Consider the following 13,307-nt stretch of genomic DNA (forward strand, 5'->3'; position numbering starts at 1 on the left):
TAATCTGTCAGCCTTCCATGCTAAACACACTGGAAGTACCAGGTGGTACTGCCCACATGGAATCCAATGAAACAATGAGTACCGTACACTGGCTTTATTTTGATCTTACTTTTCATAGGTGATCCACTGAATGTAGTAGTCATGACAGCACTGCTACTTTTAGATAAGTGCGTTGAAACTGAACAGACAAAAACTAGTATAATTTATTATATTAAAAATAATTAGTAGAAAATCAAGGAAATTTGGTTGCTAGTAAAGCATTACTTTGTAAAACTAAACAAATGGATTATGGCCTTCTCATCAGTTCTGAAGTCAAAGACAAGAACTCTGAACTGTAAACCAGTGTTTTTTTTTTACCCTTTTCATTTCTGCCCACCAGAAAAAGATACAAGAAAGCTAACAGTATCACTGGCTGCATCAAAAAAAAGCATAACTGGAAGCTTCAAGGAGGTGATTCTCCCTTGCTTCTCTGCTCTTTTAAGACTCCACTTTGAGTACTGCATCCAGCACTGGGGCCCCAGTGTAAGAAAGACATGGACATTCTAAAGCAGGTCCAGAGGAAGGCTGTGAGGATGACCAGAGGGCTGAAGCGCTTGGGAGACCTCATAGCAGCCTTCCAGTACCTAAAGGGACGTACAGGAAAGGTGGAGAGGGACTCTTTGTCAGGGGGTATAGTGATAGGACAAGGGTTAATGGCTTTAAACCATAAACGGTAGTTTTAGATTAGATATAAGGAAGAAAATCTTCACTATGAGGGCACTGGAATGGTTGTTTAAGAGAAGCCGTAGAAGTCCCACCCCTTGAGGAGTTCAAGGCCAGGTTGGATGCAGCCCTGAGAACTGGATGGTCTTTAAGGTCCCTTCCAACAATCCTATAATTAACCATCCATTGCCACATCTAGCTTTTATTTCAAATATTTAAGATTAAAATCCCACTCTTTCATAGCAGGCAACACAAACATTGTAAAAGCACCAGTTTGCTACTAGCACCACCCAAATAATATTCCATGACATTTGGCCACCATCAGCAGGAGTCAAAGATCTTCAAATTCTGCCCAGACGTGAACTGCTGATGACAAAATGAGGATGCAACTAGGAAAACTTTCATCATCTGTCTTTTTTTTCTAAAATTGTCAACTCTGAACCTTTTCAAGTAAACTCTGCTTTTGATACCAACCAGCTACAAGGAGAATGGGTGCCTTGTCAGGATGAAGTTCCATCTGTCGAGCAATCCATGGCCCATCAAAATGTGCATACCACCAACCCTTCTTCTTGTTCTGGGGATCTTTGTATTGGTCCATGGGACGGATGAAGGGAATGCGGAAGTAACGCTGTTGTCTATTTATTTCAATCTCCTGCTGCCTCATTGGTAGCTGAGCTGTTGGGTTCTGTTGAGCTATTACACAAAACGAAAGCCAAAAATAAGCAAGAAAAACAAACAAATATTATAGTTTGCTAAATTCATTAGCAAAAACAACAACAATGAAACAAACAAAAAAAAAGGGGGGGAGAGAGTCTCTCTGAATAGTCTCATCAAACCTAAAACCTTGCCAGCTCATATAACGTGTTCTTCCAGCTATTCTGACTACAGCACTGGTGAAGAAAGGTTCATTTTAACTATTATACCTACATGTAAATCAATTGGTCAGTGGCCTCAGGTAAGTTTAGACAAAAGAATAAAATACCACACTCTGCTTTGAATTAGTATTTAAAGTATAAATTTCTGTGTAAAATTTCTTACCAACCAGAAACATTAATCAGTAGCTGTTCCAGATCAGTCTATTTCTTTGTAAAATAAGGTCATTGTACAAAATAGCATTTTCAGTTACAAGAATACAAAGCACCACTCAAAGACTTTTCTTTTGACAAACAAGGGTGTGTAACACTGTTAGAAATCACTAATTTGTTAATAGACATCTGATAAATAACCACTTACTATACTAAACGGTCCTCAAAAACAACTGCCTAGGCTGCTGCATACTAAACTCCAGCATTAGAACTACTCTCTGTCTGCTTTCTTTTTCAAAGGAAGTGGTTATAGCTGACCATTAAAGACAATTGATTGAATTCCTCCAGGAAATATATTTCTGATAAACATTTGTCATGTGCGGTTTTTTGGAGTCCCACACATTTACTAGTATTTCAGACTCTGGAAAAAAACTTTCTTTTGAACAAAAGCAAATACTCTATGTTAACACATCAGTGGATCAACCTTCTTACTGAAGATCCTTTCCTTTAATAACTGCCTCCTGCAAAATTTTATTCATTTGGTTTTAATGGCTTACAGTAAGTACTCTGTTTAAGAAATTATGAATGCAAATCTATGCCATCTATACAAAAAGACATCAATATTAACAGCTTAGCGCTTTAGCATAAACAGAATAATTAAAAGTGAATTCTTTTTTTTTTTTTTGTCCACTATAAATGAAGAAGCAAATCTGATTTCAGAGTTAGAATTTAATATATGAAATTGATGATCATTTCTAATAATGCGTTTTTATATTTATGAACAAAACTGACAGACTACAAGTGTACCTTGAAATTAGTTATATTACTTTTGCTTGAATCTGAGTATTTCTAAATGTTTAGAGTAGGGGCTATGCAGGGCTATGTGGGGAATATGGGCAGATATGGGGGGGCTATGGGGGCAGGTGGGAGGGATTGGGGGAAGAGTGGAATTTCGAACAGAAATGTATTATACAAATTATGCCCTCAATTTTTTTTTTTTTGTCTACATAAATGTCTATACGTCTATTTTGTCTACATAAACAAAACAAGAAAACAAAAATGTATTTAATAGAATAACACTACTTTTATACATTAAATCTGAAGAAGCATGTGTTTTGTATGGGGATACAGGCTACAGTACACAACAATTGTCTGAACATCTAACAATGTCATTTGAACATCATACTAAAGATCAGTGCTTATAGTATTGTCAAACACTTTTTGTAATGTAACAGTAGTTGCTAAGACTTATTTCTAACCCTTTCCATACTTAAATTCAAGGGGAAATCTAGAGGCTGGAAATGCTAAGCAGCCAGTAAAGACTCACTTTCAGCACTATGGAAAGTAGTTCTTTACTCAAACAAAACCACCACCTGACAGTTAGTGTGCTAGGAAAATTGCTGTTAAATTAATTCGATTCCAGAGTTTTGCTACAAAAAGAAAAAAATATATATGCAGACAGTAAAAAATGCTATTAAAAAAATTACTTATTTTGGAAAAAAAAAATCTCCTCAATAATGTACATCAAAAGATTTCACTCTCCCTTCTTATGACAGTTGAAAGGAAAGGATCACATGAAATAAACAGTAAAGTACACTGGTAAGTTATTACAATACCACACAATAACCAGCAGTTGAATAAAATTGAAAAATAGTAAAATAGCATTTTACTTGAACAATTAAATTCCATGTAGATGCGTAGCAAAACACTGGATTAAACAATGTTAGTACAGAGCTCTTGAGTGTTCCTAATCTTCGAAGTTAGCTTTAGTAACCATCTCCCCACTTACTTGAGTTGTTCAAAAATGGTGCAAAATCTGTAAACAAATATTACATGTTGAGCAAAATGCAGTAGTGCTGACCTTTAAGTTCCGTTACCTTATTTTTCACCAATGATGATATTAGACAAACACATTCTAATTTTAAAAGTACATGTTGAGTTATTTCTATTTATTTTCTGCTCACTGACATAAATAAAATGTCTCCTTTGTTCAAGTTCCGTAGATATCTAATTGCTTCTAGTTTCATCAGGATTTAATTTAGAAATTGATGATTTTGCAATACTGTATGAATACATCAGTACAGACTGCAACAAATGTCCTCAGAATTAACACAGTACTTCTGATTTTTCATATTTCTGTTACAAAAAAAAAAAGATTAATTCCCAGACATCTGTCAATATCACAACTGCTTATCCTAATAACACTAAACAAACCATCCTGTATTGTTAGAACTTGTTTTACACATATGATTTAAATTAAAGGATAACTAATATCAGAATACATTAGTAAAAAAATGGAAAACAGAAAAAGCATCACTCGAACAATGCATCTGTGGACAGTTCTAAGACTTTTAGCTCTTAGATGTCTAACAGGTCAGAGTTCCTTCCCACTACCTTTTTCCATGATTATAATATATAGATGTGAAACACTCCTATAGTATAATTATTTGCAATGGAAATAATTGTTTCTGGCATTATCAAAAATCTCTAATGTTTCAGTGACTTTCTTAAAAAACTGCAATGTTCTACATTCAGAAATATGACGCTATATTTCAAGAAAAATTTAAAAATAGCAGGGAAAACACTGAAAAGAATGCTGTAAATTTCTCATTTTTACTAGATGTGATAAGAATATAAATATTCCAAACTTTATTTGTGGAAGTCCAAAGATTTTCTGCTCTTTAAAATCTCCTATTAGCAACATAATAGAAGAATATTTACTACCCATTTAGTTCTGAACAAAATTCTTGAGCTGAAATTCAAAGCAACTTGCTACATTGTAGAAGTGCTTCAAATGCTTTTTCATGATGTTTTATTCATTAGCTTTCATAAGCACTTAAAGCAATATTACTACAAGAACCAAGTCTTTGATATGGTCTTCTCCAGGAGTCCAGATCTCCCCTCCTCTCTCTTCAGGGAACCAAAGTTCTCTGAAAAGCCCAGATCTTGGGTAATGCTCAAGCAATGCCTAACTCAGGATATGAATCAAAAGAAAGGAAGTATTTTTGTATAATGACTGACACTGGGAATAAGCAATGCACCTGAGATTTACATTCCCCATGTTCCAAGACCAAGCCTGGTACCCAGGCTAATGGGATTCAGTTAAAAAAAAAATAAAAAAAAATCATCTCCTCATCTGCTCTTTCCTCTTCTACTCTCATTGCAGCCAAGATCAAAGGATGGGAAGAAATATCTGGCTGAATCATTCTATCAGTTTGTTGTATTTCTGTTCATTTCTTTGGTTCCTATTATAACAGATGATTGTTGGAAAAACAAAAGCAAATCACCACTACCAAATTTAAACCACTCCAGAAACTGGATGCCTAATTTTCTGGTTTGGTAGTTTCACACATGGTAACTCCTACACACTCTCAGTGAATTTAAAAACCAGTCACTGATCTTCATTAGCACTTTGCTTTGGCAAATAAGCACCTACCCATGAAAAAAGCAGAATGACAGCCTAATACAAAAGCAGAAACCATGCAATATTTGTCATCCTATAATCTAAAAATGCAGTATTTGTAGAATTCATGAAAAAAAAATGTAATTTTAAATATGTAAGGTTTGAACAACTTAGATGAGGAAATAATTAGCTCCTTTTAAAAAGTTCCCTAAGTGCCCATCCATATCTTAAGAAATGATAAAAGCATGAGAAACCAACCAGCATGTTTTGTTTTGTCTGGACCCTAGGTGTAATATTGTACTATTACATAGAACAGGATTCCTTTCTATCTTGGTTTTTTTTCTAGCCCCAGTAAACCACACAGACTATTGGACTACTTATGATACACTGGACTATTGTGTTTAGAATCTCTAATCTACTCTTAGAGATAGTTCAGAATTAACAGTACTCTCATTGAAAGCAGTATTTTATCTACACAGGTCAGAATTAGTATGAACAATCTTCAAAACAAAGACTCAAAAGTCTCAAAATGCAAACGGAAGCTTCATAAATGGAAAATCTACCTTAGTCTTGCACAGCACAGCAATGAATGATTCATAAAAATGCCAGTAAATGCACTAGCAAAACAAGAATTGTTTTTAATTTTTAACAAACACGAGTTGTTATCGAGTACATATGTATTTTCATCTTCAGAAAGTATTCTATCTTCTGCAAAGTATTTGCAAGTTTCAAACTTTTCAAAATATTCACCCTAATTCAATATGAAAATACTCTTGGAAAAAAATCTCCTTCAACATAACAAAATAAAATTATCCTTTCTCTGGAATACCTTCTCAAAAATTACTATAAACACAAAATCATCTCACCATAGTCTGTGACTGATTTGGGAGCACGCTGTTCTGTTTCTGCATTGCGTTTCTTGTTCTTGGATTTCCAAGCATGATACACCTTTAGCCTTCTGTGAAACTCTTCTCTGCAAGCCGCCAATAGTTCAATATCTGTCTCAAAAGCAAGAAAGGAAGGGAGGAGTAAGAAAAAAGTTAGAATTATTCATTAAATGCTTTTCTGTATTGACTGGTACGTAAAATTTTAGATCAGGTTATAGCATTACTATATTATAATAGCAAGCAACTGCAATTTTGTGAGCTCTAACTCTATAAGCTAAAAGCACAGTATTTCCACAACTAAGGATAATTTCTTAAAATACTTTCTAGCACAGCTTTTAATTAATGATATGGTATTAAACATACATACCTTGCTCTTCCCAGAAACAGGGCCCTAATCTTATGGCCTAGAAAATTCCTTGCAATACTACATATCCTTTTGTCTTTAGAGAGATGGCAGTGTTCAAAGTAGCTGTTTTACTGTGAGATTTGTAGCAGTGAAATGCTACGGTTGTAATTTTCAATGTACTGAATTTACCTGTTGACATTATTGCAAAGTAGTAGAGAGGCAAATAAAATGTCACCCTTTAACTTTATTTCTGTAATTGAAAAAAATAATTTTTTACATTAGATGTAGATATCTCTTTCTTTGACACCTGAATTCTTTATCTACTTTATTAAAGACATTTTAATTGTATTGAATTTCATGATACTTAAGCCTGAATGTTCACAAGAGTTCTTCATTAGTCATCTAAGAGGATCTGGACTGCATTCATTAAAGATAAATATACATTAGCACCATGTATTACTGAACCTGCTATTCAGTTGAAACATTACTGCAGTTCTGCTTATGTAAATATAGAGACACAAAATTTGGAGCTAACTTTGCGGGTTCAAATACAAATATAGAGGATGGATTTCTTTCTACATGCAGGGATTAATTCTCAGTTACCTTAAATCTCAGAAATTAACCAACTCTTCCAATCAGAAGTAAGAAAACTTCAAAATTTAAGGATGAAATACCTCCTATCTGATTTCTATCTTCATAAAATTGGAGGAAAGGTAATTAATGTTACAATTATGGGCTTCACTTTTGTTGCACCTTTTCAAAAATATAGAATAATTTGAACATTCAAGACAAAAAATATTTTAAACTGTGCTTTATATATCCTTTTTGCTAACAGCAAAAAAATATAAGAAAGAGTTGTTAGAACCCATAAATTCTAGATAAAGCCTAACAAATATTCCCTTTTTTGAATTATGTAAAAGAGAAATTATAAGAAATTATGACACATTTTATGGCTCAAACAGCTTAATATACTAAACATATAATCAATAAAAAAGGTAACAAAGCAATTTCTGTTTCCACAGTATAGAGAGCAGCAAGCTAAATTTCTTTAGAGAAACAAAATATTTTGAAATTAACTTGACATTAATTCAAACCTGCATAACTGCATGACCAATCTTTATTATTTCTCTCAAATAAGAAGAAAAAACCTACCACACGATGTGTTGATGGTATCACGAAGCTCTGCATATTTCCATTTACTCAGATCATGCTTCTTAGCACCAGCAGCAGCTTTTGTAGCTTGAACTGCAGGACCTCTACAATTATAAAAATAAAAATAAAAAAACAAGCAAGTTTATTTAAATATAAGTGTATTTTTTAAGGGACAGGTAAGTATAGAATAGGAATCGCAACAACAGTAGAAACATATCCTATGAGCAACACTGCAGCATTCTTACAGTAGCAAGACTGATTCAGAAGGAAATTACTTACATGATGCTCCAAGTATTAAGAAAAAAATGGAAGCATTTTTTATGTACAAATGTTTCTGTAAGAATAATCTGGTCAGCTGCCCACAAATCAAGAGAAATTGCCATAAATGTCTAGTGTTTATGTGTAAGAAGACACATTCTGTGCATCTGTAGGTATGTATATCCCCCCCTCACTTTCCTTGGTACCAGTCAAGATGCAGAACACAGACACACATTAGCCATACACATTTTCAGTCCCATTATAAAAACAGACAAGGAAGGAAAAATGTTTCTGAAGTAGACAAGAAGGCATAAAAGGCATTTGTGCTGCTGTTTAAAAGTTGAAGTAAACCTTTGTTCAAAAACTGGAAAAATATTTCATGCTTCTGACAGAAGTTTAATTTGAGAAATCAATTTAATTCTATACTTATTTTATTGCAACTATCCAAGAAAAGCAATAGCTAGGCTGCAGAGGGGAAAAAAACAAACAAACAAACAAAAAAACATCATTATTTGTGGAGATATCGAGTAATAAAAACCCCTCCTGGAATAAAAGGTGACCAATATTAAAGGCCCAACGAGAAACAGTGTTTTTCAAAGACAAACAGTATCTGTCACGTAATTACTGCACAAGGAAGTTAACAGCACGTGAGAAACTATTGCTAAATAGTAATAATCCAGCTTAGCAGTACAAATTAATCATCTATTTAACAAACGTTACATGCATATAAAAATAAACTTGAAATAACCCATTTCATTTTACCTTAAAAATGATATAGATAAGGAGCAGAAGGACACTCCTGTAGGAACACCCCATGGACTATAACAATACATCCAGGATGAAAACACTACAGTATTCAGTGAAGATCAGAACACTTGTATCTGCTGTTGAATTCCTTGGTGTTTAACTTGATTTTACCAACCTCTACCAATGCCCATGAATAATAATATGAGGCTATTGTCTTTCAGGCTCTGAGAAAACTTATTCAGAAGACATTATTAAATCTTTAATGGAGCAGCAAAACCCCTGATGCAACATTTCATTTTACAAATTCACAAGAAACAATGGAAGCCACAACTGTTTAGTAAAATTCTGTTTGTGATGCAGTATCTTTGTGGGGCTATTTTATTATTATAGCATTTACAAGCCAATGAATATTATTTCAAGTTTATTTCTCTGTAAAATCTAAAGGTCTTTCATGAGAAACCACGTTGCTCCTGTGCTATATACTTATGTCATATTTTTCCTTTTTAGTGAAGAGGATATAAATATGTTTTCTGTGAAAGTTTTCTCTGTATAGATACAGCAGTTCTGAAAGTGGAGATAAAAAATAAACTGCATTTAAGTTTTATAGAATAAAACATCTGTTTAGCCAAATGTTCTTCTTAATAGCAACTGAACCATCTCTTGAAATGTAATTAAAACTACAGAACCTTCGCGTCCATTGCAGCATCAGTTTAATTATGCCTGCTCACACTATTAATCTGAGCTAACTAACATGCAGCTCCCAGTTTACACAAGAAGTCTGACTGAAACACTACCTCGTCTTTTTATAAGTACACAGCTAAGGGGCAATAACACTTCCTCATTCTTAGCACCATTCATGACTAACGTAAAAGAAACCATTAAACAGAAAATTCCTTTCAAAATGTGTTTTAATATTTTGTTATTGTTAGTATGCCGAAACATTAAAGGATTGCTACTAAATGCAATTTCCGTTACCTGGTGTCCAACCCTGTCGAACAAAGGATTTGACAAATCCCAAGGATTTTCCTTATTTAGCAACACTACCCACTACTCTAAGTGTTTGCAACATAATTTAGAGCAGCAGAACTAGGCCGTAAGATCTCTGGTTAAAGCAGCAATCTTTAAGAATGCTAATCCAATTGAGTGGCTTAGCTTCCCCATCACAGTGCTACTCTGCACTCTGCAGATCAGAGTGGTTTTCTACATGACTTTACATGTAACAGTCTGGCAGTAAGAGGAGAATCATGCTTGACAGTCACTCTTCACCACTCAATCTGACAACATTACATATTGTAAACAGTAAGTGTAGATTTCATCATAGAGTCTGAAGTCAAAAGTTTTGAATATGCAAACAACAACAACAAAAAAACAGTCAAGGATGCAGAAAGCACTGCAATTTTAATTCAACCATAACACAAAGCCTCTGATTTGGTCAAAGTTTTGAGATTGTCTTGAATATTAAGGTTTGGCCATCATCACTGGAACTGCATCCATATATATGCAATACAATCTGACCCTCTAAATTTGCAGTCTAACAATTCAATGCAGTATTGTTTTTATATGAATGGGAGCAAACACTTCAAGAAATGAATTTAGATGACAACTGCTTTCACAGCTATCAACATTTAGACCACAATTTAATCATATCTAGTCAATCTTCAGACTATGTATACACAGCATACTGGTTTGTTTTACAGCTCCAAATATTTTTACATCAGGCAATCAGTGTCAGAAGATATTGTTTCTATCCCCACAGTCCATCAAACACCTAATTACCCTCTAATATAGAGGTCATTATAACTATTATAATCATTCTAGCACTCATAACTATGAGACTGTTGCAGTACAATTGTATTTAGATCTAAACCTACATCCTCCCTTTCTCCTGCATTGCACATAAACCCTTCTATTATCATCCAAGAAATCTCAGAATAAGATTTTGTTTACGTGTCTTAAGAGAGTTTTAATATCCTTTTAACAACTCAAATAAAACCAGTTAGAAAATTGTGTTAAAATATAGGTGGAATATTTTCAATTAAATTGAGAGTTATATTAACTTTAAGTAAAGACTTTGTAGAAATTCTTCTTTCGAAGATGCAGAGCCTAGCATTTTATTATCATCATAAGAGCAGTGATAAGAGAAGAAATCTGAATGAACTTTATCAAAATTATACAAAATACCAGGGTACTGAAACTTTTTTTAATTGTTATTTATATAATCAAGTAAATTAGCATCTAAAAATTACTGAAAAATCAGGTAATGATTGTTAATAAAAAAGGTGTTGATAAAGGAAACTTATCTGAAACAAGTCGTTTACTTATCTGCTTAACACTTTAAAAAAAGATTCATTATTTTTAACACATTTCATGTGTGATTTCTTTCCATTAAATTATTTATTCATTCAATATTTTCTTCTCACCTACCTAGACAACATTTCTGACATTTCTTTGGCCATTTGTTCCCTATAAAAAAATTGACATATAAGCATAAACCACATATATTAAACTAAAAAAGCCTCATTAACTGTGATAGTCTCTTGCCAGCCAAGCCAAAGCTAATTCAAATGCAGAAAATAAACAGCAATTTATTTTGTAACATCCATTTTAATGCATAATACACACACGATTCTTTGTTAAGAGCAAATTAATCATATAAAGCTGTGAAAAAATGGCTGTATGTGGAAAAAAATTACAATAATTATGATCTTTAAATAGATGTTACGTTATTAAAATGTTTATTAGACAATTAGGGGATATGTTGATTTAAAGTTTACAGATACGTTCTAATGAAGATTATTACAAGGTATTAGTAAATAGGAAGACTAGATCAATTTCCTTTGAATTAATTATTGCTACTTTTTTTCTGTTAAAGTATTCAAATGGAAAAAAAGTGCCATACGCAGTCATTTGCAGCTTTGTTCCATTGGCTCTGCAAACAGAAGATACTTTTGTTAGTTAGCCTATTTTCTCGGTTATCTTTCTAAGAATCTGAAGCAGGAAAAGGTGGACCATGATAGCCACTCCCATAATTTATTATCTTTTCTTCTTTTTTTCTTTAGCATTGTTTTATGAAGTTAGAATAAGATAATTTTTCAAAAAATTAAGAGACATACTACTCATACATTCTATGACTGGATAAACACATCACAAGAAATAACAACAATCCTTATTCAGCTGTCCTGGAAAGAAGACAGGCAGTTTCTTCATGCAAGCTGTGAAAAGCACTGTACCTAATTGCCACGGTGAAGATGCCCCCCCTCCATACTTACAGAAAAGTGATAGCATTAGATATGCTACAAAATCAACAAATATTTGGATTGCTGGGACAATCCACACAGAATAGATACATTCATATGATTTTCAGCGAAGCAAACTTTTTTTTCGTGCTTTGTATTATACATGTTTCACTAAGTCACATAAATTAAAACATACTGCACAGATGAAATCAGGTCCCTAATTGATTTTCGTCCAAATGCTAAACACTTCAAGTAAATTCCATTTATGTGCAGTAAACCCTTTGTAGACATATTTGCAAATTGCTCGTGAATAATAAAAATGTGTGAAGCTAGGAAAAGTCCAGCACACTCAGTACAGAATAAAAAGCTGAGTTTACTGCCTTAATCAACAACAATTCCTTGTGAGGAATCAATCAGTATATTTCTAAAAGAAACTACTACTACTTTTGAGCCTGTAAATATATATGAAAGAATGGTATTGAGGAGAAAAGAAGAAGTAAGGCAGGGGCTACCCATTTTCAAACATGCCAACACCTACGTGTCACAGGTGCCTTAAAAAATGAGCAAAGCACAGATGTACCTTCCAACTTGTACACAGACGTCACCTTGCTCTTATTAATTTCACACTACCAGTAGCACAACACTGAAGGAAAGAATCTTTTCCTCATGCCAATGCATATAGCTGGAATGCTTCTTTTAAATAAAAAATAGAATTAAAAGAGTAGTGCAAAGCCACTGTAGAGCCAGTACACTGCATGAGTTCAGTATGCAGTAATATACTCTGCACCTTACTCTCCTGAGGTTTAAAAGAAAAAGGAAATACACATGCATAAAAGTCACCATGACTTCAATGTATCCTGCAGTAGTATGTAGGTCTCTAATCCAGAAGATGCCTGAACACAAGCCTCTTAGACTCCAGTAAAATGTTAAGTGATATCAGTTAAAATAAGTCCTGAGGATTTAAGTTTAAATGATTAAATTGTATGTTTGGCTCAAACCAATGAAGAGATTTAACTTCAGAAAGTCATGCCCACACAGATAAAAAGGAAATTCACATGGGTAGAAAAGTGTCTACTACTTTTTCTTTTTTTTTTTTTTAATAGATTTATACCTAATCTTCTTCAAGAAAGAATTTACACTGCTAAGTTAATTTGCTCAGATCATTCTGCACTTTCTCATCATTTCAGGGAGTCTCTGACCACTACACAATAGAGAGAAAGCAGCAGCTTCAGTTATCAGTATGATTAGTGTACCATTCATTCCTGGATTTCACAAAGACTAGCACTACCTGTGAGCAGTAGGAAATACTGTGGCAAATAGGGCTTCACTGACCTCAAAAAGTTACTGAATTCTCTGAGCTCTTGTTTACCAATCCCTCCCTTCTTTCACCTTTGAGAGAAATTTGCCAAGTTGTAACGCTACATGACTCTGGGTTTACCTTCATGGGGAAAGCATGAAAATATCCAGAATGCTGTTCTTGAAGCACTTAATTTGGATATTCAGTTGAGCATATTAAAGTCATGTCTGAGACAATACAAGAGCAGTGGTAAA

The 13,307-nt window shown here is 33.7% G+C and overlaps 1 protein-coding gene across 2 annotated transcripts in view; it reads right to left on the reverse strand.

Moving 5' to 3' along the window:
• Window positions 1-13,307, reverse strand: part of MYO6 (myosin VI) — a 99,556-nt gene that overhangs the window by 3,878 nt on the left and 82,371 nt on the right. The window contains exons 31-36 of one of the 2 annotated variants that reach the window (XM_046938419.1): window positions 11,420-11,449; window positions 10,945-10,983; window positions 7,516-7,619; window positions 5,997-6,128; window positions 3,517-3,543; window positions 1,177-1,395 (exon numbers count right to left, since the gene is read on the reverse strand). In XM_046938419.1, the coding sequence (XP_046794375.1) occupies window positions 1,177-1,395; window positions 3,517-3,543; window positions 5,997-6,128; window positions 7,516-7,619; window positions 10,945-10,983; window positions 11,420-11,449 (551 nt within the window). 2 annotated transcript variants of the gene reach the window in all.

This window comes from Gallus gallus, chromosome 3 (genome assembly GCF_016699485.2).
Source record: "Gallus gallus isolate bGalGal1 chromosome 3, bGalGal1.mat.broiler.GRCg7b, whole genome shotgun sequence".
In the NCBI taxonomy this organism is placed as follows: domain Eukaryota; kingdom Metazoa; phylum Chordata; class Aves; order Galliformes; family Phasianidae; genus Gallus; species Gallus gallus.